This window comes from Gadus chalcogrammus, chromosome 15, assembly GCF_026213295.1.
Source record: "Gadus chalcogrammus isolate NIFS_2021 chromosome 15, NIFS_Gcha_1.0, whole genome shotgun sequence".
Taxonomy (NCBI): Eukaryota; Metazoa; Chordata; class Actinopteri; order Gadiformes; family Gadidae; genus Gadus; species Gadus chalcogrammus.
In genome coordinates this window covers 5,243,658-5,270,974 of record NC_079426.1, presented here as the reverse complement: position 1 = coordinate 5,270,974, position 27,317 = coordinate 5,243,658, and the positions used below count along the sequence as shown (strand labels likewise).

Sequence of the window (27,317 nt, the reverse complement as noted above, 5' to 3'; positions counted from 1 at the left end):
GATAGGTGGCCGTCCTTCCCATTGGACACCTGTGGGCGGGGAACTACTAAAGCTTATAAGTCCCTCTTCCTACGGGGCTCGGCTTTAAAGGAAGGAGGTGGGGTTAAAGGATGCGCATGTCTGCGTGTGTGCGCATCTATGCGTGCGTCTATGTGTGAGCGTGTGGGTGTGCATTTATGTGTCTGGGTATGTGTGTGCGTGTCCGTTTGTGTGTGTATGTCTGTTTATGTCTTGGCGGGGGGTGTGTCCGTTTTATGTGTGTGAATGTATGTGAATGTGACTGTCTGTGTGTGGGTGCGCGTTGGTTAATGTGTGTGTGTGAGTTGGTTTATGTGTGAGTGTGTGTGTTCGCGCTGGTTTATGTGCGCGTTTGCGTTGGTTTATGTGTGCGTGTGTGTGCGTTGGTTTATGTGTGCTGCAGTGCCTGTGTGAACTAGAGTGTGTACATCATTCATATTGCGACACCACTGCAGCCAGCGCTACGGGGCAGCCTGGGCGCCGCTGGTCAGCCGGCACACCCCCCCCTCGATGGCCAGGGAGTGGCCTGGCACCGCCCCTGGGGGCAGCCTGGAGATGTGGGTCTGCAGGGAGACAGAGGGGGGGGGGGAGACAGAGGGGAGACAAGGAGGGAGACTGAGAAACATGGCTTATAGAGGATCTAATACCCAGGCCACACAGACCGGTTGCAGAGTAGTCTATAGAGAGGATGCTCTCGATAGACTCTAGAGAGTAGTCTAAAGTGGTGGATAGTCCTATTGCTAGCTAGGCGGATCTGGACAGAGACGCAGACGCAAAATCAGTCATTTGGTAACAATGTCGTTTCGTTTTTTGTCGATAGTTAGTCTAACACAAATACAATCTTGTTTTTGTATGACTTCTCCCCATGTCATGGGCGTGCTCTCCCCCCCCCCCCCCCCCCCCCACCCCCGCCCTGCCCACGTCAACACCAGTGGGGCTCTTGGCCTCGTGACCGGGCCCCCTTAGAATCAGCCTCCAGCTACAGAAGACCTCATCCTCTCCACCTCCACCGTGCCGCTCTCCCCTCCTTCTGGTGGGGGGTTGAAAGGCTGAACTGTGGCCCCCGGCTTCCAGAGGGCAGCTGTCACATCCACGGCGGGACAACAGCCAGGCAAGGCCACGCACACATGGCAACACTCTCTCAGGGGAGCAAGGGAGGGGGATGTGTACCTCCCTTCGTCTTCCTCTGTTCCTCATTTTCCCTTCATCTTCCAGCAGCGAGCACGGGGTTAAAGAGGGGGGGGGGGGCGGGGCTCGTTTTTTTCCGAGCGAAGACCCATCAGAGGGTCCCAATCGACTCGGGGTGACACGCTAACCAATCGGCCGTTTGATGTCCAACATGTGACGGGAGAGGGACGAGGCCGAGCGGGTCTCATCTAAATTCCTGCCGGTCTCTCCCGAAAAACGCAGCTGAAAATACTCAACCCCGACCGGGCTCGGGAAAACATCGTCTGCGGAGGGGTCACCCCTTCCCTGGTGGACCCAGGCTGCTTTAGGGGCTCTCATTACCTGGTCGGTGCAGAGATTTGTCCCCCAGCTTAGCGGAACTTGTTTTTTCGCCCTGCAGGACCAATTCAAGAGGAGGACCGATGTCCCCGGGGTTCAGAGGTCAAGGGTGTACCAATCTATTGGGCCGATGTTTTTAAATCGCTGTCTGCGGCTAACTAGTGGCTTGCTGAAGGCTGGGACAACTGTTTGAAAAACCGGATACAAAAAACAAACGAACCTGAAGGTGTATACTTCATACCATCAGGTTATCGTGATATCAATTATATAAAAAAATAATCCTTAGGTAAGTTAGTTTGTACGTTTATCGGCATGTAGGATGTGTGCGTAGATCAGAAGCGACCCCGAGATAAAGCTATCAGCTGGAACGCTTGATGTGTTGATTGGTGTGATTACAGAGACACAAATGATCATCGTCTGATCCATCACATGAATGCTCTGGGACGCATGTGTGTGGAAACTTCTGGAACCGACCAGAAAGGTCGGTTCCAGACAAACTGGCCACTCTTCTCCAGACAAAGATGCGCGCGCGTACACACACACACACACACACACACACACACACACACACACACACACACACACACACACACACACACACACACACACACACACACACACACACACACACACACACACACACACACACACACACGTAGTGTGAAGTCGACTTGTTGACAGTCACACGTGAAGGAGCCACAGGACAGCAGAATGGCGAATACAGAAGTTTTGGAACACATAGCGTCGGCTTCTAAGCTCCATGCTTTGTGTGTGTGTGTGTGCTTGTGTGTGTATGTGTGTGCTTGTGTGTGCGCCCGCGGGCGTGCCTGCGTGTGTTTGATATGAATGTGTTTAGGAGCTGGATGAAACGGCCCAAACGAACACCACAGAGGGTTCAAATATAGCCCAGTGACGGCGGCTCGCTGCCACGTCTGCTGCTGCACACACACACACACACACACACACACACACACACACACACACACACACACACACACACACACACACACACACACACACACACACACACACACACACACGCGAGCGAGCGAAAGAATACAGACAAAATGTGCCGCCATGAAGACTCGTCCCTGGCGCAGACGACAGCCAGGCGACTGGAACTGCACGCCATTTGAAGTCCATCCCCGCCCCCCCCTCCTCCCTCCTCCCTCCACCCGCCTCCACCCTCCACCCAGGCCCTTGAGAAGATGCGAGGAGCCGCACAGCTTTGTAGTGGTAATGATGTCCAGGAGGGGTGGGGGTTGGGGGGGGGGGGGGGGACCATGCACATGGAACAGAGAACCAACCCCGCCGCCACCGCTGGACCTGCTGCCTGTACGCTTTCATCCGGCCAATCACAAGGCGGTGTGATCTCTGAAGCGCTCCGGCTGTGACACGCGCGCGCGCACACACACACACACACACACACACACACACACACACACACACACACACACACACACACACACACACACACACACACACACACACACACACACACACACACACACACACACACACACACAGGTGAGCATCTTAGGGGAACCAGATTTTCTCTCTCACTCTCCCTCTCTCTCTCTCTCCCCTCCCTCTCTCAAAGTAGTGTGAATACCAGGAACATTTCTATTTGTTTTGGAGTCCTGCATTCGACGGAGGGCCAATTCTTCCCCCTCCAACACATTTCTTCCTCTCTTTTCCGCGGCGCCCTTCATAAGCGAAGCGAGAATAACCTCGACCCGGGGCCACCAGTGGAGCCAGAATGTACACCATTAGCAGTAATTCCTAAACAGTCGGAATGCCAGCATCTTTAACACCTGACCTCCCTCTCTCCGGGGGGGGCTGCAGCAGGAGGTGCGTTATTAAACCGCTCGTTTTGGCATTCGTGTACGTGCGGACGTACCGACCGCAGCACGAGGATCCAGCGTGGGGGCTGGGGGTGCAGAGTTACAGATCCAGGGCTGACCTCTGTCCTAAATACCCCCCCGGCCCCACGGAGCATCGGGACCTTTCATGTTCTTATCACAGCTGAGCGAAGAGGAAGGAGGCCTGGGAGGGAGGGAGGGAGGGAGGGAGGGGAGAGGTTGGAGGGGGGACAGCAGCGCCCCAGTGGGATGCCAACAGGAATGGCAGGAATGTCTTTCTGGGGGGATGCCGTGTCTCGCGGCGTACCGTGGGCTGAGGCCGGACCGTCCCGTACATTAGCCCCATCTGCAGCGTGGCTAACGACGCCCGCACCACGGCACACACAGGACGCCTTGTGTGTCCCCCCCCCCCCCCGAGCACTGGCCTTTAAGACAACAGTCACCTTTGTCACCTGGCGTACCACTGGAATGCGCTGGCCGGCTGCGGTTGCAAACCAACATGAGAGACTGGTGGCTGACCTGTGTGTGTGTGTGTGTGTGTGTGTGTGTGTGTGTGTGTGTGTGTGTGTGTGTGTGTGTGTGTGTGTGTGTGTGTGTTTTAGCGCATGCGTGTGTGTTCGCACCTGTGTGTGTGTGTGTGTGTGTGTTTGTGTGCATGTATGCGTTTATGTGCATGTGTGTTTGTGCGTGTGTGCGTGCATGTGTGATTGTGCGCATAAGTATGCATGTGTTCATATGTGTGTGTGCGCTTGTGTGTATGCATGTGTGTGTGCAAATGTGTGTGTTTCGTGTGTGCGCGTCTGCATAGTCATTCAGTGTTCCAAGGCTTCCAGGGTTGGACAGACTCGCTGTGAGCAAACATTGATAAAAATATAGATCTTGTGTCCCTGGTGAATCGAGGAGGACTTCCAGCCCCCCCCCCCCCCCCCCCCCTCATGAGGGCTGGCATAGAGCTGAGCCTCTGGGCTCACCTTGTCCTGCCATGAAAGGGGAGCTCACAGACTCTGCATTCCGCCAGCGGGCCCAATACACACAGCGCACTTGGCAAGCGCTCAGATGGTCAGCGATATCCCCAACGGGGGCGGGACTCCCAGAAAACTGGGTTTCTTTTCCGACGGCGGGGGGCAGGTAAGATTAGGAGTGGGGCTGGGAGGAGGACGGACACAGATACAGTCAAGAGCCACGGAGAGAGAGAGAGAGAGAGAGAGAGAGAGTGAGAGAGAGAGAGAGAGAGACAGTGAGAGAGAGAGAGAGAGAGAGAGAGAGAGAGAGAGAGAGAGAGAGAGAGAGAGAGAGAGAGAGAGAGAGAGAGAGAGAGACAGAGACAGAGACAGAGACAGAGACAGAGACAGAGAGAGAGAGAGATGGTTACAGAGAGGGAGAGAGAGTGAGAGTGAGAGAGGGTGAGACGATGAGAGTGCGAGAGAGCGCTAGAGAAGCCAAAACAAGCTTGACCTATAGTGCCTTCTCTCGGCCCACAGTACCAGCCCTGAAAATAATTGGCTTGAGGTATCCTCAGCATCGCTTATGCAGATGTCCGCCACCAGGGTACTCATTTACCCTAATGGTTATCAAGGCTCGAAAAACCAACAAACCCCACATGCACCGAGTCGTCCGCTCACTTATAACCAGGAGTCCGCAAGTCGGGGCTTGACGGTGAGTCACGGCCCTCTGGAAAAGGACAAACCCTGAATGGTAATTGCAGGGCTCCGTGAACAATAAACATCTGTACTGCGGAGCAGTATCATTCCTGAGAGGATACCTTCTAACAAAACGCTTTTATTGTTGTAAATACACCAAGAGCCACTTCCTGCAACGCAAATGAGCAATGGCTCTGGAATGGAGGGTCCGAGGAGACACACAGTAAGGCGGGCTGGAGCCAGCGCTCATTTCACGCAATCATATTTTTCTACTCCGCCGCTCAACATGTTTCATAAAAATGCATAAATCTGCCGGCATCGCCGAGACCACACCGACTTCCCCCCGCAAGACCAATTTGTTTCCTCAGTCACATTTTTCTTATTAACAGTCATACATTTCTGGGAGATGTGAAAAAACAAAAGAAAACTTCAGAAAAGGGCCTCGGGCGGAACTATGACTCAAAACGGCAAGTCATTAAAAGAGTATAAAAGGACCCCCCAAAAAATATAAAACAAGCCTCATGTGTTATGAAGCAAAGAAATAATTAAACACACGCCCCAGACGAATTCAAGCCACTGGCTGATGTCAATGAAGAGTAATTACCCATAATGCAGTGCAAACTGTGAAAGTGATGATTCTCTTAGCACCCGCCCGGTGTTCATGCGTTGACGCTGGTGTGAGCCAACTGTCGCACTTGTAAACTTATGGGGGCTGGGGGGGGCTGATAACGTCAGCCATGCTCGGTGTGTCAACCTTGAAACTGTATACTCCGGTGTTGCTGTGTTGTCTGTTATTGTTAGGGTGGGGGTGGTGTAGGTGGAGGAGACGACTCACCTTGGCCCGGCTGTCCTGGGCTGACATGTAGCCCACGCACATGCTCTCCGTGCTATGGCTCCACAGGAACTCCACTGGGGACACACACACATGAGAGAGAGAGAGAGAGAGAGAGAGAGAGAGAGAGAGAGAGAGAGAGAGAGAGAGAGAGAGAGAGAGAGAGAGAGAGAGAGAGAGAGAGAGAGAGAGAGAGAGAGAGAGAGAGAGAGAGAGAGAGAGAGAGAGAGAGAGAGAGAGAGAGAGAGAGAGAGAGAGAGAGAGAGAGAGAGAGAGAGAGAGAGAGAGAGAGAGTCACCGGTCACTCAGAGACGCAAAGGGGGCCAGAAACCCAGAAAAAATAAAAAACGACCAAACAAATACTGGAACGCAGGCCGACAAAGTGTTTGTAGGAAAGACAAAACAGCGCTCTATAAAAGCCATCCATCTAGAAGGGTCGAGGGGGGGGGTGGGGGATGTTTCCCGTCCAACAGGTGGCCCGTTTGAAATAAACACCTCCCCTGAGGGTACCCCCCGCGGACGATAAGAGCACACACGCACGCACACACACACACTCACACACACGCACACACACACACACACGAGACACGCTGTGGCTGCAAAGGACCGCCCGAACCCAGGAGGATACAGACACACACACACACACACGCACACACATGCACACACACAGACACACACACGAGACGCGCTGTGGCTGCAAAGGACCGCCCGAACCCAGGAGGATACGCTTCTTAATTAGGGTGCCAGAGGACACTCAAGGCTCTGTTTAGACCCCAACGTAAACACAGAGACGCCTCCCAGGGCAATATAATCTGGTGGGGGACGGCGCGGTGCCCCCTATCTTTGATTCCCCACGAAGGCTCCCCCTACGTCAACAGCAACACACACCAAGCGCCCACCCACCCACCCACCCCCCCCCTCCCCGGTGAAGAGCTGGAGCGGGTGGAGTATGTCACAGAAAACAAACACCACCCTCCTTGGATGTATATAAATAGCCGCACGCCAAGACGCCGCACGTAATAACAAATGAACGTCCGCGCGGTGTTACAACACTGTGGTCTTGGAAACACTTCAATGGGTTTGTGTGTGTGTGTGTGGAGCAGCTTGGGTTTTACGACAGTGTTTATTGATGCAACTTCTTTAGAGGAGGGTCAAGTATTTTCGATGGGTTTAGAAAAATAACTAGCTCGACTTGAATCCAACAGATAACAATGGCAGAGAGAGGGGCGATCCGCTGCAGAATTCTGACTCTCCGCCTATAACAGAACTGGGAGATGCTCACTAATGGGAAGGGCTGTTTACGCTTCAGGGTTAAAGATCTCACAGTACCAGACATGATCTGCAGTAACTTAGTGCATGTATTTAATAGTAGCCGAAAGCAGGACCATTTATATTTTCTCCTTTTTTAAAGATAACGGACCGCCAAGTCAGCAACTGTCGTCATTTTGTGGGATTCAGAAAGATATTCTGAGATATGGGTGAACCCAGGCCCAGAGCCAGAGTTTGAACAAAAAGTGAGGCTTCAGTTGCGGGAGTTCAGTTTAGCTGGGGGTGTGGGGGTCTCGGCTCATCTCGAAGAAATTCTCAACTGTTGACTTGTATACAGTTGCGTTTAGTTTTTAAATTTTATTCTTATTTTGTCAAAGATTACCAGGCCTCTGTGACCTCATAGATGGCTACGGGCATGGGTGCATCCCTCCAAGAGCATCTCGTTTGTTACATCTCAAGCCTATGCGGTGTTCTGTGTCCTGCTCTCCAGCTCAATAGAGCTGACCTCAAGGAGACTTCCAGATAAAGTACAGGTGCCTCCCCAGACATCTCAGTCTGGCAGTAGGGGTGCCAGCTCCCCCAGACCCCAACCTCAAGGGACTGATTATGGTTCCACGTTCACCCAACGCAATGACCACGCAGACGCTTCGACGCAGTCGTGAACCTTCATGGTTCTGCGTCGGGTTTTAGTAAGCTGACCAATCACAGCCCTTGCTGCTGCGTCGCCTCGACCGAAGGTTAACATTTTTGGGAGGCGCACATCAGGCCCTTGCGGTGGATGCAATGAGGGTCCGCAAGGACGTAAGGGGTCCGTAACCCCCTTGCGTTGTGTGAACGTGGGACCATAATCAGCCCTTCAGAGAGAACCTCTGGTCATCAGGCTCAGCTTCACATCCCTTAGCTCCACCCGTCGTCGTGAGTAGCTCCTCAGAGTCCTCGAATCCAACGCTCCTGATTGACGAGCCGCTACATCGGTCGAGCAAACCGAGCCCGTCTGTTCTAGATCTCTCCGGTTCCCCCGGTGTATCTCCGAGGACCCGTCAGTGCGCTCCATACTCTTGCGGAGGAGGCGGGGCTCTCGCTGTCTCCCAACCGGGGCGGGACAACCAACGCATTACTGGGTGCTTTATAAGTGCTCGCTTTCAAGGCCCTGCGCGCATGATTCAGATGATTCAGAAGGCGGGCGGCTGGTGGTGGACGACCGCTCTGAATCTCACTCCACTGCGTGCCTGTGGCAGCCCACATCTAAGCGGGGAGGCCTCGATGTCGGGGTACTCAGTCACCAGCACTTCAGATGTTGGATCTCGGAAGTAGTCAGTCAGTCACGGGATTTTTAGACGTTGGCTCTCGGCCGCAGTCAGTCACTGTCTCGTCACCCGAGCATGCTGGATGCCTCCCGTCTCCATGTGCACTGCGTGGGACTGATTAGCATTTTAAAAAGCACCAAATCACAGGAAAGACCAATTTTAACTACATGGATGCAACAGCGCTCTCCTTTAAGCAACAATAACAGGAGGTGTGAACTCTGAGCAGAGGCAGAAATGCTGGCTTTGCGCCTGTTTTTCAACACTCTAGGTGTTCAGCTAAACGCACAAAGGCCCGTACAGATATGGTACGGCCAAGATGGCCGCTGGGGGAGGAGGGTTGGGGAAGAGAGGTCCCTAAAGCCTCCAGATAAGACCAGGTGGGCAGATTAGCACCGGACCCAGTGGTGGGGGGTCTGTTTGAATCTGAGACAAGGGCGTGGGAAAACAGAGCCTGATTGTTCACAGATAAAAACACAGACCACACACACTCTGATAATCCGATGGATTTGTTAGACATCCAACATGCCGTCCCCCCAACACACACACAACAAGACGCACACCCCAAATAATCAATACACTCGCTCCCTATCCACACCCTCTCATGATCCGATGGATTTGTTAGACATAAGTCACGCACACACACACACACACACACACACACGCACACACACACACACATACACACGTGTGTGTGTGTGTACGCGCGTGTGTGTAAAGGTGCGGCCACACCAGACGCGTATCTCGCGTACTTTTTACGCGAGATACGCGCGTAAAATGTTGCTTGACCATTTTGTGTCAAAAATGGTCACATACGCGCAATACGCGCCATACGCGCATACGTCACTCGCCTAGATGAGTCCAATGTCCATGCAAGTGAACGGAGCGTTCCCTCTTCGTCATAACTATCAAACCAAATGTTATGTTATGTTACTATTTCCACCCAGAATAAAGAAAGTTGTCGGCCGTGGCTGTGTGTGTGTGTGTGTCTTGCCCCAGGATGAGGCTCCCCACGGTAAAGGCTCCAACACTTGGGTGTGTGTGTGTGTGTGTGTGTGTGTTGCCCCAGGATAAGCTGCGCTGGAGTCCGAGGTAGGAAACCCAAACGCCGCCGTGTTTGGGTGATAGAGTTTAGATCGGGTTAGATTAAATAATCTCGGATATAAATAACAATAATCGGGTTAAATAACTTCACATGGTGTGTCTGGTGTGTTTCCAGCATTCGTAGTGTTGATCAGCAGATATATAGTCCGCCAAGACGTTGAGGTTGCTTAGTAACCAGAGACTCTGTCCATGCAAGTGAACGGAGCGTTCCCTCTTCGTCATAACTATCAAACCAAACATCCTTCACATTCACCGAGCGAACATTATGAAAGTAAAATGCACATTTCTCGCTAGAAATGTTTCCATAAAAGCATTTAATGGCGTAACTATGTTACTATTTCCACACAGAATAAAGAAAAATGTCGGCCGTATGCTTCTGTCCAAGCTCACTTCTCTCTGCCAGTGACGTCGGGTCAAGCTCAACGCTGATTGGGCAAGGCGGCAATCGTCAGACGCGTATCTCGCGTACTTCGCGTAAAAAGTTCAATTTTTTGAACTCTTGAAATGTACGCGATATACGCGATATACGCGCGTATAGCGCGTATTGCGCGTAAATATACGCGCCACATACGCGCTATACGCGCGTACAATGTTGCTTATACGCTTAATACGCGTAATACGCGTATTAAACCAATGGTTCCCTATGGAGAAAATGGCGATTTGAGACGCGAAGTACGCGAGATACGCGTCTGGTGTGGCCGCACCTTTAGACCTCACACCCTGGAGGTCTTACCCAGAGAGGCCTGGAGGTCTTACCCAGAGGCCTGGAGGTCTTACCCAGAGGCCTGGAGGTCTTACCCAGAGAGGCCTGGAGGTCTTACCATGAGGCCTGGAGGTCTTACCCAGAGGCCTGGAGGTCTTACCCAGAGAGGCCTGGAGGTCTTACCCAGAGGCCTGGAGGTCTTACCCATAGGCCTGGAGGTCTTACCCAGAGAGGCCTGGAGGTCTTACCCAGAGAGGCCTGGAGGTCTTACCCAGAGGCCTGGAGGTCTTACCCAGAGAGGCCTGGAGGTCTTACCCAGAGAGGCCTGGAGGTCTTACCCAGAGAGGCCTGGAGGTCTTACCCAGAGAGGCCTGGAGGTCTTGGGACGGCGGGTCTTCCTCGCAGCGGCAGCATCGGAGCACAATCACCCCACCCAACACACGGTCCTCGCTGGCTAGGAAGGGGGAGCCTAGACACAGACACACACACACACACACACACACACACACACACACACACACACACACACACACACACACACACACACACACACACACACACACACACACACACACACACACACACACACACACACACACACTGTATCACGCAAAACAATGACCTGCTATAGACACAGATTCGAGGCCATAATGTCGTTAATATAATGTTTCTTCAATTCAGCACAACTGCATTACATTTTAGAGGAATCCCATTTTCAACATCTCTGGCCAGATGAACCCGTTGAAAGCACTTCAATGAGGTGGAACATTCCCAGGAAATACAATTGTTTGGCGAGTGAGGCAAAATAAAAGTGTGAGGCAGCTTTATATGGACAAAGAACAAAAGACACATTACACCCGCAACCCTGCCAACACAGCACGAGAGACTTTCAGAGTACGTTTTTAAACATGCATACGTACGTGGCGTGCGTGTTTGTGTGCGTGTCTGTGTTGTTTGTGTGCGTGTCTGCGCTGGGGTTCAAATGTGTTGCACATTGTTTTAAAGTTCAGCATTTCAAGTCGTCTACGGTTCCTCAGAGCAAAAAGCTCCCTGCCAGACACCCCATAAACGAGTATCGCTTGACCCGTTCACACAGAGCTGCGGTGTTTCTTAAAAGGGCTCTTAAATGGCTCCTCTGTTGAACAAGCCCTGCTCCATGAAAACCCCTTTGCACACACACTGTTAACAACCCCAGGGGTTCAATCATTCCCCGGTCGGTTCACCATTAGTTGACCTATCAATGACGATCAGAACGCGACTAAACATAAGCGCTTTTGAACGTTTGCGTTTGTGTGCGTGTGTGTAGATGTGTGCGCTGCCATTTCACTTTACGTACAATACCATAGCTCGCATGAATACATCTGGCTGTGATCTGAATGCATATGTTGTTCAATCAGTTGCAGTCGGTTGGACGGGGAACAGAAAGAATTAAGTATGGAGCATATTTGACGGAGTTACACTTAAAAAATGCTGGTGCAAACAGCTGGTGCTGCCCAACTTAACATGAACCCTATCGCACGGTGTTTACAGATGACCTGCCTCGATAAGTTCCCTAAACTTAAGTTTAAGGGACCAAGAAGCCGCGACCTACATGGTGAATGGTCTGCATTCATACAGCGCTGTTTAAACATTGCCGACTCAAAGCGCTCTACAATAATGCCCAACATTCACCCGTTCTTACACAAATTGACGGCTGTGTCAACCACGCAGGGCGACAGCCAGCTCGTCAGAGCCGTTGGGTGTCTTGCTCTAGGTGTCTTCGGGAGACCTCGACGCTCAGCTAGGAGGAGCCAGGGATCTAACAAGCGGGTTGCCAGTCAACCCACTCTACCCCCTGAGCCACTAACGCCCGATAATACAATCATCCTATTACAATGTGGTCATTACCACCACCGCGTGGGTAAGGTCACAAATACTACAGAGTTTATTTCACCTCAAACACCAAGTGCGTCCTGAGGGGAAAAACAACACGATAAAAAAAAGTCGAGGAGGATGAAAAGGATGATGGTGCTTTAAGTTGTTGCAGAAGCTTTCTGTTAAGAGCGCAGAGCAGATCTCAAACCACTGCATATTTCCCCCAGAGTCATCCAGAGTTGTATCGTGTCCCCGGCTCGCTCGGCCTCGCGTTGCCCCAACAGTCGCTGGCACTTGCGACACCAAAGAACAAGGAGAACAAACACGCTTAACAAGACGGGGAATAAAAGAATACATAAATGAATAACTGACCACTTCTTTAAAAAACAACTTCATCTTCACATGAAATGTCCACGAAACATTAAAGAAGAATGCGACTGTGGCTGTGATGTGGAACTGTCTTCTGGAACAACTGCAGGACGAGCTCTCCCAGACAAAAACAATCCCTGATTCAAACGGTCACTCTTGTCATCTCCATTTTCTTTCCCTCACATTTTTCTGTTTTGATATTTAGTTCTAAGGGCAATTGCAAACGTGCATCTGTTCGGAAATCTGACAAACAAACTTGTACAAACCGCCAAACGAAAACATCACTGACATTTCAATGATGAATACATCAATATCTTGCCGCTAAATAGATTCATATCTTGATGAAAAATATACTAATATCTCGATGAACATATTAAAGATTTCTTGATGAAAAACACATTACTGATCTCTTGAGGATAAATACATGAATGATAGTTTGATAATAAATAGTTCAATTAACTATTGACCTCAATAAAAACATAAATCATGTCTTGATAAATACACTATATTGAAAATAAACAAACAATCAATCAATGATATATTGAGGTTAAATCCATGAATGATACCTGGATGACATATTCATCTATATTGATGATGATAAACACATGAATTATATATATTGAGGTTAAATCCAAGATTGAAATCTGGATGACATATGCATCTATATTGATGATGATAAACACATGAATGATATACAGAGGTTAAGTCCATGAGTGATAACTAGATGACAGCTTCTATATTGATGATGATGAACACATGAATGGTGCCTGGAGATTTAACCCCTGGGTGGCGTGTGGGTGAGGTGCAGACTCACTGATGAACTGGTTTTGCATAGCGTCCAGCAGAGCCTGGTGAGCGTCTTCAGCCTGCAGGGCGACGGAGCACTCCCGCGCCAGCATAGTGCGGATCAGATGCTCCCCGCAGCCTGGAGAGAGCACACACACACACGTATGAACACACACACACACAAGCATGAAAATACAGACAGATACACACACACACACACACACACACACACACACACGTATGAACAAACACACATATATATATAAAAATACACACGCGTTCACACACACACACGAACATACAGACACACACGTTTATGAAAACACACACGCAGTCACACACACATGAAAATACAGACGCATATGTACGTACAAACACACACACGCATTCAATTGTATGAAATCACACACACATGTATGAAAACACACATACACATGCTGCACAAGTATGCACATATATTTACGAGCACACACACACACACACACACACACACACACACACACGCACACACACACGAAGGGGCTCAGGGATAGCAGCAGCAAGGTAGAGGGTCCGGAGGTATCAGGCGCCCATCTTGAAGTGGTTCTGCTCTGAATATCATGTGGATGAGATGGGCTGTGCATTGCAGCTATCTGGTTATGATTGTTGGTCTCGGCAAGCCTTTGATGTATACACATGTTACAAAAGCCTGCCATGCTTTCCGTGATTAACTTAAGGTACCTCAACATGCGGTGCTAATTAAAGGATTCTTGATTTGATATGCACATAAAAAGAAAAGCACAGCACTATCCTTTGTTGTTATTATACACTTTTTTTTTTAAACATGTTTTTCGAGTCAGTTTGTCTCTTTTAAGAATTGCACATCTTCCGGACCGACGCCTTGCAAAGTCCAGGTCATCTTCATACGGTTAAAACATATTCCACACAGCCGTCTAAGCAGAACCGTCAGATGCCACGCGGCTTGCTCAACGGCACATCAGCAGCAGCAACGGAGAATCAGTGTTAGATAAATTATATTCAACCCAGTTTAAAGATGTACAATATTGAAGCAGTTAAATGGTTGTAAGCTGTAGGCTAACCATTCACTTCAAGCTAACACGTCATGCTAAAAAACATGTTTTTCGCAATGATATTTTTGCACAATCCAAGCAACCAAAAAAACATTATAATTTTAGTTGGGGTTTTTTTCTACTTTGGAGGAATTTTTAAATTAGATTGCGAAGAGCAGTTTGTGTCATTACTCATCCCGAACAGAGGACCGAATTGAAGCCAAGATGTTCAATCGGGAAACTGTTAATTGAATGTTGTCATAACCACAGCGAGGTCTGTCGAGCGAGTGCCGTGGAGACCCATCGCAAGCCCACACTGGAAAACACGCCGGTGTCAGTCGAGGAAGAAGAAGAAGAAGAGAAAAAAAACGGGCCTAATTTCTTTTTAATAGTTCCAGTGCATACTTGAGAGACGCTTTTTCTTCTCTCATAACAACTATTGCAAAGAGCCACTTCACTGGTCTGCCAGAGACGACAAAAAACAGACTTGGACTTGTGGAAACACTGCTGTTAGGAGTTCAAAGAATAGTCAGGGGGAGGAGAAGGCATTACAGACACACTTCACCCGTTTTATATTGGTACGTAGTGCAGGGCGGCAATACGTTACATATATTTAGTTACAGCTTTATTTCACTCGTTCCATTTTAATTTTCGCTTTCTTCTCGATTTCTCGCTTGTAAAAATGTCCTCCTGATTACAGCTGCAACAGAAATGATGAATAGCCCACAGTTTCACTCTGAACCTGTTGTACCCAAAGAGTCATATCGTATAAAAATCTCAACGGTTGTGCAATTCATGTACTTATTTAATGGTGTTCTGCGAACGTCAGTAACGATCAAGAACACACACCGCTTTAAAACAGAATATAGGGCTGCGCGCGCGCGCGTGCGTGCGTGTGTGTGTGTGTGTGTGTTCGAACACGAACGTGCGTGCGTGTCCTCGAGGTCTGATTTACACCGCCCATCTTCCAACTCTCCGCCGTTCAGCGAGTGAACAGTTTTCCGTACCGTACACACGCCAATAACTTGACGGCTCTCTTAAATTGCATGTTCAAATGCATTTCCACGCAACGAATCATACATCATGTATCAAAACACGACCTGGGCCAAAGCGTTGGACAGGGAGAACAAATCGAGTGAAAACAAAAGGAGGGCTTGGCAACGGCAGCAGAGCCAGCCCGTAAAGAGCAGAGAATCCAGTCTTGTTGTTTGTGTAAACAGCCATAAAGACCCCGTAAAACATCAGGTAACCACAACAATACCCCGGCCAGGTTCCTGTTTCCGCGGCAACCAGATGTCGGCAACAACGCGCACTTGGCCAGGTACCGCAGATATTTTTTTTTTCTCTCCCTCTCTGAACACTTTTACCGTAAAATCCTGACCGCGTACCGGGAGAAGTGCCGACACAGTGCGCTCTCCCTGGGGGAGGGGGGGGGTGAGGAAGAAGAACCGCCAAAGACCGTCTGACCAACACCTGAACAGAATGCGACCAGGGGCCGCAGGAAGTGGACAGAGAGATGCCTCAAAAGGTAAACTCATAAAACAAACATCAGCCCCCGCCCTATAAGCCCCTCCTGGCGATGATGAAGGACGGTAATGTGACATGTGCCACACATAACCACAGAAATAATTATTCCTGTGGTTATGTTATTTTTGATGGGCAAGGCCTTTGAAGGGGGAGGAAATCAGAAGCAGGTGTCCCACGGGAACACACAAAAAACCTGCGCTCCAGCCCCACTGGGAAGCTACACTGTTGACATGAAAGGCATACCTGTGCTGCTCAGACGACCGAGGACGTAAATAATCACCAAAGATCTATAGCGTCAGAACAGGCTTGACTGTTTAGTTATGCATATCGTTTATAACATGTGTAGAAGGTCAGAAAGAGGATTCAGAAATACCAACATTTTCTAAATATCTGTGCACGGTCATGACGCAATGGAAAGAAAACATAAATGTTGATGAAATCTGAGAGAATACGGATATGTTGATTTTGTTTCTCACTGAGATTGAGGTTGTATTGTTTCGAGGTAATACCAGTCTGATCCAGGTTGTTAACTGATTTACACCCTGATTTTACACTTTATAATATTTTAAGTAATATTATTACAGTCCCAGCCACAAAGCCCAAGGACTCCCAACCACGACACTCCGCGCCTTGCCACACAACCCAAACACACAGCTCAATCTTGGGTCCGATCCAACCCCCTCTCCCCTCCTCCTAGCTCCCCAGTGAAAAGACCCGGTGGTTCGCGCCAGAAGCTGTGTGCAGAACTGTGTCTAAGCATCTCCCAGGAAGAGGAAACACGAGCTCTGTCTCGTACACAAAACCCATCGGACCGCATGAATGAACGACAACACTTCCTTTGGCTCGGAGGGGGCCCTGCCATGAAAAGATGGCAGGATGTGAATGTACATGGTAGGAATATGTTGCCCATTCAGGACGCCTTTGCTTTGTTTAAAAAGGGGTGGTTGGTTCTTGAAAGGGTGGTGGGGCGGGGGGGGGGATTGGGGGGAGTCCTTTGTTCCAGTCTGACAGTGTGCATTAGTTTAAAAACCTACAGACCCATGGCTGCAGGGCTGACTCGCCCGGAGAACAAGAGGCAGGAGGCAGAACATCTTATTTGGCTTCAAAGTATCGTACATGTGGATGCAGGAATCTCCCCGTGCAGGGCCACACTTCATTGTTTTGTCTCTTTCAGGGCTTCTGGAAGCGCAGATTCTGTAGATAATCCTGCCCCCAGTGTTGGCTGACCTCGACGTCACCCTCATCCTTAACCAACAAAACTGTAAATAGAACGACGGTAAAGTCCCGAGCGGTTGAATGTACAGTATAAAACGTGTTGAACAACAATGACAGTTGGGCCACACAGACCAAAGCCTGCAGGATGGTTTAGGAATACAGATGCATCACATTAGCCGGTTCCAACACTTGCGTAATAGGAATGAGGCAAATCCAAAACAAACATAATGAGATCAGCGAAGGCCTCGACCCCACGTTCGCTGACCGCCAAACGTTAAGTGTTTCCCCGCTGTCATGTGACCATGACTCACCATTAGGCTACTATAACAGTCACCACTTTGTAGACACCACAAAGCAAGGCGAAAACATCCCCTTGTTAGTTCAGTCGAAACCCGCGAGACACCAGCTATCCCGCACCTATCTGTGAGCAAGGAGCATCGACCACGATGAATCAATTCCTGCCACGCTGCGGGTAAACGAGTCCACGCCAGACACACCGTCAACACCTCACACTGCCACGACTCAAAGTCCACCATCTTGTCCTCGGAATCATCCATGTGATCCGTCACCATGGCTGTGCCCCCAGCCCCCCCCCCCCCCCCCCCCTCATCCAGTGTCCAATGTCGGACCGCGCCGCACAACATCTGACGCCGTTGTGTTTCTTTATCTCTCGACACACCTGGCGTGCAGCTGACCCACCAGACGAGGAATCGTGGCGGCGGCGGCGGCGGCTGTGGCGGCCGTGCGATGACTCAATCAGCCCAGGAAGTGACTGATGATGAGAGCGGCCTAGCGGGGGGAACGGACTGAGGGTCACTGGAAAGTATTATGGGGCCTGTTTGAAGCCTGACTCACTGAGAGGCCCCGGCCGTACGGTATCTGTTTCTGATTCATATCGTCTCTACGACGCGAAGAAAAGATGCGTGCCGCGGCAGGCTGGGGGCGGCTACAGATAGAGGGTTTATAAAAAAACTAAAAGATGGAGAGATAGATATCTGTATCTTCCACTCTAGATGATAACACACACACACACACACACACACACACACACACACACACACACACACACACACACACACACACACACACACACACACACACACACACACACACACACACACACACACACACACACACACACACAAACCCAGAGTTAACACACACGCAAGCGCACGCATGAACACGCACGTGCACTCACACACCCACCCCCCCACACACACACACACACACACTCAAACCCAGAGGAAACACACACGCAAGCGCATGCGTGAACGCGCACGTGCACTCACACACCCACATACACGTTTACAAACACCCACACACACACACTCAAACCCAGAGGAAACACACACGCAAGCGCATGCGTGAACACACGAACATGCGTGAACACGTGCACTCACACACCCACATACACGTTTACACACACACACACACACACACACACACACACACACACACACGCACCAACCCACACAAACACCCACCCACCCAACCCACCACACAGACCCACAGAGCAGAGAGTGTCATGGGGTACCTGAGGTACTCACTGCTGTGGAGTAAGGGTTTGAGTTACAGCTGTTCTGGGCCCAGCAGCCACATCCGTAATGAGCGGCCTGGGAATAGAAGCAAAACAGAGGAGACCCAGGCATGTCAGAGGTGTATAATTGCTCAAGGCGTATTTTTAGTGCGGCGCGCACACAGAAGCGAGGGGGGGGGGGGGGGGGAAACATAGAGCAGGAGGGAACGTCAGGGTAAGCCCTTCAGGTTTGAGCAGCGGGACTCAAACCTACAGAGAGAGAAGTGGCCCACATTAAACAATTAATACGCTTAACAGACGCCGACGCTGACTTCCAGGGGAGACTGAGAACCACGAAAGAGTGGAAGTCAGTAGCCCTGTCCGGCAGAGGGTCTTCCAGTCCTGGGAGTGCATGCCTATCCAACGTGGGAATCAATCCACCCCCTTGACCCTTGACCCTTGCAGGGTCAAAGCCATGCTCTAGCTGATTCGAGGCGGACTAGTGAAGATACAAGAGGAGCTACATGTTTGAGAGCAGGTAGACTCCACCTGGTGGAGGTTTAGGCGAAGGTGGAGCTAGAGGAGATACGAGGAGGAAGAGGAAGAGGGAGGGATGGTTTACCTGGCCCACCCTGCCGGGGTGTTTCATAGCCAGCCCGCCGCTGGAGACGGCTGAAGCCACGTTTCCCTCCTGGTCCACCACGATGGCCCCCACGGTGTCAAGACACTCAGAGCCGTTCTCCTGCATCGCAAGGGGGGGGCGGGGGGTGAGGGGGGCAACACACACAGACACACACACAACGTGAGTTGAAATAACAAGATCACTGTTGACATACTCTGGAGCGGGGATTCCTCGTCAGAGCTGAAAGAAGAAGCAGATGGACGCGTGTAGGCTTGCGTTAGTGGATTGACTTGTTAAGAGGCCTTTTATGGTTATACTTAAAGTGGACGTTTTCTGGAAACAATAACCCCTGACAAACAAACTTCAAACTAGGTTAAAATGATGCTGCATGTGTATATTTGATAAATTGGGTTCTTGGGCTGTCTTTCCACTTCAACATGTGGAAAGACCCCCGTGCACGCGCGCGCACACACTTTAATGCCGTCATATGTACTGGCATACGCACTAACATTACATTTGGTTTTATTTTGTGCAATTTAGGTTACAATGTAGCCAATAACAGGACAATACAACAACACAATAACCCTTGAGTCTTGATTGAGGAGAGCATCTCACAGAGTGCTTCAAACGATTGTCAAAGCACATAAAAATGCAGCGCAGAGGGCACGAGATTGAGCGTACTTTAAACGGCTCAGAGTGTGTGTGTGTGTGTGTGTGTGTGTGTGTGTGTGTGTGTGTGTGTGTGTGTGTGTGTGTGTGTGTGTGTGTGTGTGTGTGTGTGTGTGTGTGTGTCTCTGTTCCACACAGCATGGGTATCTGCAGGTCGTAATTATCCCACCGTTTCCTCCATAAGAAACCAACGGACCTGAGATTAGAGGACTGTGCAGATGTCAGACCTTTTTATCGGCCGTTTGTCATAAAATCAAGACAAGAGCCCGAGGCTGCATTTAGATCTGGTTAAGTGTGTCAGACGGACAGTGTGGTGTTAGTGGTGGTGCAAAAGCAGGAGTGGGGGGTGTAAAACGCCTCTGAAATCAAATGCTGAACTTGGTCCTATACTTTACTGCTATACTTTCACTAATAACAGATCAAGTTCAATGACTTCACATCAAAGAGGCTAATAGGGACGTGAGTCTCTCGGTTTCACAGGCTTCTTCTTGTGGTCATGATTTGATTCTAAATTGATTCTTAATTAAAACGATTCGCGCTTCCAAATGGATTCTCGCTTCTAGGGGTGCTGATTTAATGATCCACTCCGTCCACTGTGAAGAAGGCGTGTTGGGATAGGATGGCATGAAAGCAGAGTAAAGTGTGTATAAGATGATGTTGTTTGTTTTATATTTGTAATGGCTATATAATCTGATTGCAATAATGTGCACACATAGGCAAACCCAAGGTGAAATTAAATAAAAATAAAAATCGTTTTTTTTTGTGAATCCATTAGTTAAATAATGTTAAAAAGGATAAATAATTCTTATGCAACTCGTTCTTTTTTTTCCCCAGACCCAAATGAACGACCATCACTGGGTGACGGAGAGGAAATAACGGAAGTGGATGGGAGATGTTGGAGCAATGTACTCACAGTCTCACTGGACTGTCGCCTTCTCTTCATCGGGTTCTCCGGTGTGTCCATCTTCTCTGCAATCTCCATCTTTCGCTTGTTCCTCTTGTAGGCCGACAAACTGAACTCTACGGGTGCAAATCGATAGCCTATGAACTCGTTACACATGACACAAGCATAGCAAGGATGTAAAAAAGACAAAACAATCACACTGAAATTACTACACTATCTTACTTAGTAGGCATCTGAGCAGAAGAAATTGGAATAAATAAATAAACTATTTGAGAGACTTTGCAAGCCAGAGTTTATTGGTGCAGGACACAAACGTGTGAAATTAGCAAAGAACATGACCTACCTCGTAATAAAATATGGACATCCTTGCATTAAATTTTACAGCACTCTGGCCATCTTTAGTCATTTTGAAATGGTGTTGATAATATAATTAGCCAATAAAGGTTTTCAGACCAAAACCAACGAGATTAACGAGATTACCTGTTGTGAACTTGGCCAAAGGAAAGGCTGAGTCTATAGCATTACGTTGATGATTTCCTTGTTTTTCCAGTCATTATTTTATATGATAAGGAATGTTCCAGCTCGTCATCATAAAAACGTCTGGAGTAGCGTAACGTAATACAAACAGGAAATACCGTATCGCTTTCTGCACGCCTAGAGTTACTTACTATAACAAACTATTTCTTTGTGTGCCACAAACAGTCGGCAGGAGAGTCGAGTCCCCAAGAAAAAAGTTGTGGGTTTACCTGTAGGTTTCCCTTGAGCAAGACAACCAACCTAACATCTAGCTGCTCATTCATAACATACAACTATAATATGTATGTATGCAGCTATAATAATAATATTTTTTGCAAACAAAAATACATCTTAGAATAAAATTCAGCAGACAGTTTAACTTAAGGCGGTTAAAAAAACTGACTTTCTTCTTGATCGTCATTTACCAGATGCAAAACACTGCAGCAATAAAAACAAAACAAAAAAACAACGAGTCCTACTTGTGGCCATTTTCTCCGCGGGGCAGGGGGGAATCCCGTGAGCAACGGCCCAGTCGTGCGCTCCCCTCCCCACCAGGAAGCTAGCGCGACGGGGGGGAAGACACCACATCAGAGCACTTCAGCATCACATCGCGTCCACTCCAGCGTGACATTAAACAGATCCCAGAGGACGGAGGTAATCACCAGGGTGGGATTCTGCCTGCCGATAGCTTCCCTTTCTGGGCCTCGCTCAGCAGGCGGTGGGCCACCAGGACAGGGTTCTTTATTCCTAGCAGGGTTGGAGGAGGGAGAGAGAGGAAAGGTTGTAGAAACATGTCTTAATGAACAAGGAGATGGCGGGAGGTGGTGTTTGATTTGAAAATCGTCTCTGCTGCGGATCTTGCCAAGGAGAAGTGGTTGACACCAGCAGAGAACAAAAGCAATGGCATGCCTCGGGCAGATTAATGTATACATGTTACATATTAATGTCGGGCTTTTGATCTCTGAAGCGGACGGTTTAAATATTTAGATAGACCCAGGCTGTTTGTTTTAACGTCTGAAATTAAAAATGGCACGGCTATCCTGTTCCAAAGGGAGGCCCTACCAGCGAACAGAGAGGGGTAATGCTACAAGGGCTGGAATCACTTTCACTGTGTGTTACATCACGCCGGCACGGGAAGAACAATCTTGGTTGTATTATTATTATTATGCGTTGTCTCACGGTGTAAATGTCATGTGGGGCCCCCCCTGGGCATTTTGTATGGGATAAATTATGTCAGCCTCAGAGATAACGTTGGAGTTCCTTGCACACAAACAAAGCTTCCTTTGCGCAGGGATGTAAACATAAAGATAGGCCCTGTTTATTATTACGGTTAAAAGAAAAAAAATACATGGTGGATTTTTTCGCTTGCTAGGTCCCCCCTGTTGCTGATGCTTCCCCACGAAACCATGAGAGAAAGAAACTCAATCATAAACATAAGATCCGGCGCGTCCTTGTTTGTGTATCTAGTGGTGGGGGAGCGGTTTATTACAAGTAGGAGGGTCGTTAAAGTGACATTGGTAATAACACAAGAGCAATGGCGTACCCCTTCCCCCGGCAACAAATTTACAAATCCTACTATGGCCACGCAAGGACCCGCCCTACTCTGTCTGTGATTGGCCGGGTTGCATGCAACTCAACTGGACGCTTTAGAACCCTACGGTAACCTTGCTGTGAGCATTCGAGAGCGTCACCAACGAGCTCTAACTCTTACCCTAACCCCTAACCCTAGCAGCTAATATCAAGCCATTAAAAGCACGGTAGTCTAATCCATAGACAGTAGAATCAAAGGTAGGGGTGACGTGTGTGACGGAGCAATCAGAAATAGAGGCGGGCGTGTCTTTTCGGGTTCTTGGCGTGGACATAATAGGATTCGTAATTTCCGCCCCCCCCCCCCCCGGCCGGAGCCTCACCTCGTATGGCGCCCACGGAGCCGTAGTGCAGCGACTTGCCGTCCATGATGCTGGCGTCGCACTCGATCTCCCCGGAGAGGTTCAGGTTGGAGCCCATCCCGGCGTTGGTGAAGGGAGAGTCCTGGGCGCGGGGCATGAAGAAACATGAACAACATGGCTGCCAACCGCAGTGCCAATGATAACAGACGGTGTGGAAGGGGGAAACAGTTGGTCTTTTGTACGCAAGTTTAGAAAGAGAGAGAAAAAAAAAGGTGGTGATGGGCCAGTGGCCTTCTGAAATGTCGGTAAGTGCAGATATCTCTTCGTAGCGTTATATAAACAAGCAAAAAAAAACCATTATCTTCAATTATTAATTAAATGACTTTCACAATATTTGTTAATCGAATTGATATCTTAATCTTGTCTCTCTAAGTGTATCAAACATTCTAAACGCAAAGGATGTGACACATCACATCACACAAACACATCACTTAATCATCAAGTCTCTTCTCCCGCTTTCCAACTTGGGAGGACGCTCTACTAGCCCACCCTAAAACACAGCGAGCATTCATTAAGAGGATGCATGGAGCATAGCCTCAGGAGCCAGCCTCTACTGACCTCCAGTTCCACCAGCGCTGCCGCAACGGCCTCCATGGCCAGTGCCCCGGCCCGGAGCCTCTCCACGGCCTGGTGAGCAAGCACAGAGGCCCTTTATACATGGAAGCCTTCAGCCACTGTTGGTTTTGTATTCAACACGCTGCACCAAACTCTTGGGACTGTTATTGAATGGAAAGTGCTTCACAATTAAAAACGTGTTGTCGGTATTTAGCATTGCGTGAACCGTGGATTGCAACTTTTGCATCTTTTGATGTATTTATTTTACTCTGAATGTTAGTGAAGTACAGTTCAAACAACGTTTCACAACAAATCAGACCAAACTGTTGTGTAACAAATAGTTACACAATACATGCTAATAGAAAATATGTAACAAATAAATATTTATATAATAAAATGACCAGCTTTGTATTTCTGATTTCTATGTCTACTCTACACTCTCTCCAGTATCTAAAGGTAGATCTGAGTGTTATTATTTGTGTTACTAAGAATCACCATAAACACCATATATCTGCGAATAGTGATTAAATATTTCATGACTACATGTAGTAATTTTTTTGGTGTGCGCTGCACATCTCCAGAAATGAATGAGTACATTTCAATACATGTCATGCAGTGTACAAATTTATATTAAAACTTACTCTCTGGCAAGCCCTTTTGCAGACATGTTTGTACTCCTTGGCCTTTGACTCAGAATGGTATCCGGCCCCTAAAGCACAACCATGGCATACGTTTCAACGACACGTTTGAACACGCATTTAGGATCCTTTGTATCTTACTAATACATTTTAATACCTAATAAAATGTTTGTCAGCATCTTCTAATTCAGCAAAAATATACAAATTCATAGTGAAACAATAATTACTGCACCAAAAACAAATGTTAGGTACAAATATTTGATTTGTACTATAGCCTTCGTAGAAGACAAGTCAATCACTACTTCCAACTAGTTAAGATATACACCGAATATATACAATTTAAAAGTAGGCTATGTCAACTGATGATACAGAGCGCTGAATGCAACTTACCAGCGTGTACTAATACAAATCCACCGACAGCTTTGGGCTCTTCGTCTGTCCTCTGAGCTGAGTCTGAGTGCTGATTGGTCCATGAGTTTGGAAGAGAGGAAGGCGGTTGCGGTTGCGGCTGCTCCTCAACACAGGTGATTAGATCCTCCATCACCCCTGCATAGCTTGACAAGCGTCATGGCCTGTGGGACCCATGGAAGAGTGATGTGGACGTGGTGATCTTATTAGCCTTACTCGTAGTTTAATTAGATCTTTGTAACATTGCAATGATATGGAACAAGGTGAAAGCAAGCAACAAAGTTCACTGGAGTGTACATGACAATGAAAAATATTTTGAATACATCATACGTACACACTGGTAACTTTACTATTTATTATCTTTCAACTGAAACAAACAACAGCTGCATTTTAATTTGAATGAGCAGGTGTTGCTATTCCTTCATTTCACTTTTGCAATGTTTCACTACAGTCAACTGACAAGACACAAATACACTAACGTTGCACATCATGCAGACACATGCACATCACGCAAATACATGCACATCACGCAGAGACATCACGCAGAGAGATGCACATCACGCAGAGAGATGCACATCACGCAGACAAATCGCGCAGTGGATGACAGCGGTGCGTGGCAGGCGCCGACAGGAATGCCATTCAAATCATGTATTGCAAGTACGCATTGCAAGAATGGGTTCGCTGCTGGGACGCCTAGCTAACACACCTGTCAACAAAGTAGATGTGTAACTTTACGTACAATAACGTCTTTGTACGCATGACATATCTAGTTGTGTGTTGAAAAAACCCGTGTCCGCCAGACCGGATTCCTATACGCACTGATCCGATTTATGGAATACCAAGGGCGAACTTTAGATCGGTACACTTGCCTACCTGTATGCGCTATCCATAGCCATGTAGCTCGAAGGGGAAGAGTACTTCCTGGTTCAGATACACGTTGCTAAGGAAGTAGGCGCGCTCAAAACACTGTCCCCCTTGTGCAGCGACCGCGCGGTCTTTGGTTCCACCGGCGCGTGGGTTCTACTGTAGACCCAACCACTTGACCCAGATCCTCGGTTTTCTATGTTTAAAAAAAATAAAAAAATAAAAAAACTATTTTATTATTTTAATTGACTCGAGTAACCACGACAAACATGAAGTATTGCAAATCTGCATTGGTGTTCTGTCTGTCGTAGGCTACTGCTGGTCGTATCGCTCGTTGGAGTATTGGAAGTTATTTTTTTTATAATAATAATAATAAACCCAATATAAATATTTTGAAGGCGAAGACAATTCTTACATGGACTTTGGCATGCCTTATTATTATTCCTATTTTAGTCATTTTGAAAATGCATGTATTTCAACCCTTTGGTTTTACTGTACACGACCGATAGCACAATGTCTTACTTCATGACCAATATAAATAGACGTTCAACAAAGAACAGTTTAAAGACTAGGCAACATTTTGAAATTCATAATTATGAATCTACAAAAAGTTATATTTTGTTTGTAAAACAACCGAATTATCCATTCAAAGTTTTTAAAACACAACCAGAAAGTCACTTATCTCAGAAATGGCAATATAAAATGAACAGTTAAGAGAAACATACCAGGAAAAATATCCCTGTGTGTTTAATCATACAGAGCCCATATTAGGCTGCTATACATCATGTTTAAGACCTGTCGACAGGGCATGCCGCCAGCATTGATCATCACCACGCAACAGGCCTCCATGTGTTATCGGAGCGAGCGAGAGAAAGAGCCTGTTCATTTAATCCTGATTTGTAGTGTAATGTTGTTTGTTTTAGATCGGGTCAGCATGAGATAAAAGGGAAGCTGAGGGGGCTATTAAACTAGAAGGAGAGAGAGGAAGAGAGAGGGAGAGAGAAGGAGTGAGAGAGAGAGAGAGAGAGAGAGAGAGAGAGAGAGAGAGAGAGAGAGAGAGAGAGAGAGAGAGAGAGAGAGAGAGAGAGAGAGAGAGAGAGAGAGAGAGAGAGAGAGAGATGGGGGCCCCAGGGGTTGGGGGCAGCAGAGGGGCCCGGGCTGTCTTTAATAAGGCCATGCTTTGGTAGCGCATGCCTTCCAGTCTCTGTGGAAACTATTGGTTTCAGCGCGGCGGCAGATGCCTCAAATCTTCTGGAGTTCATGTCCAGTTATTTTTACAGGGTAGAATTTAGATTACAGCGTAGATGGAACCCCCTAATAATACCAGACAATGCAACAATGTCATACCCGTAGATTGCAAATGGTGTAGCCTACTAGGATCAAATTCAATGTTAAAATCAAAGGCAATCTGATGCTTAAGAGTCATCTATGCTACGGTTCAAAGGAGAGCGCCGAGGGCAACACTTTGAAATCAACATCAAAAATGCAAGTTCAACTTCAAAAACAATCAATGGAAGTGGAATGTGTAGACGTAGGCCTACTCAGTTTGTTTCTGTGCATTAACATTTGAGTATCGATGACATGGTAAGAATTTTGTTTTTTAAACTTCCATTTTTTTTTTTACGTCCATCTATTATC

At 48.2% G+C, this 27,317-nt stretch overlaps 1 protein-coding gene across 1 annotated transcript; it reads right to left on the bottom strand.

The window, feature by feature from the left end:
* Positions 1–25,761, bottom strand: tasp1 (taspase, threonine aspartase, 1). The gene is made up of 14 exons (XM_056609756.1): positions 25,689–25,761; positions 24,798–24,979; positions 24,411–24,478; positions 23,773–23,841; positions 23,176–23,296; positions 21,928–22,012; positions 21,745–21,824; positions 20,759–20,865; positions 19,177–19,296; positions 18,573–18,651; positions 13,276–13,386; positions 10,600–10,707; positions 5,862–5,935; positions 1–581 (listed from the first exon to the last, which is right to left on the bottom strand). Exons 2-14 carry the CDS (start codon positions 24,946–24,948, stop codon positions 480–482), a joined length of 1,275 nt encoding a protein of 424 aa, XP_056465731.1. The 5' UTR covers positions 24,949–24,979; positions 25,689–25,761; the 3' UTR covers positions 1–479.
* Positions 25,762–27,317: the final 1,556 nt, after the last annotated feature.

Excerpts from the sequence above, each read along its gene's own strand:
- tasp1 (XM_056609756.1), bottom strand. The coding sequence starts at position 24,948 with ATGGAGGATCTAATCACCTGTGTTGAGGAGCAGCCGCAACCGCAACCG. Across the intron at positions 24,479-24,797 it reads ATTTGTATTAGTACACGCTG|GGGCCGGATACCATTCTGAG; the intron begins GTAAGTTGCATT and ends GTTGTGCTTTAG. Across the intron at positions 19,297-20,758 it reads GGCGACAGTCCAGTGAGACT|GAGAACGGCTCTGAGTGTCT; the intron begins GTGAGTACATTG and ends CTTGCGATGCAG.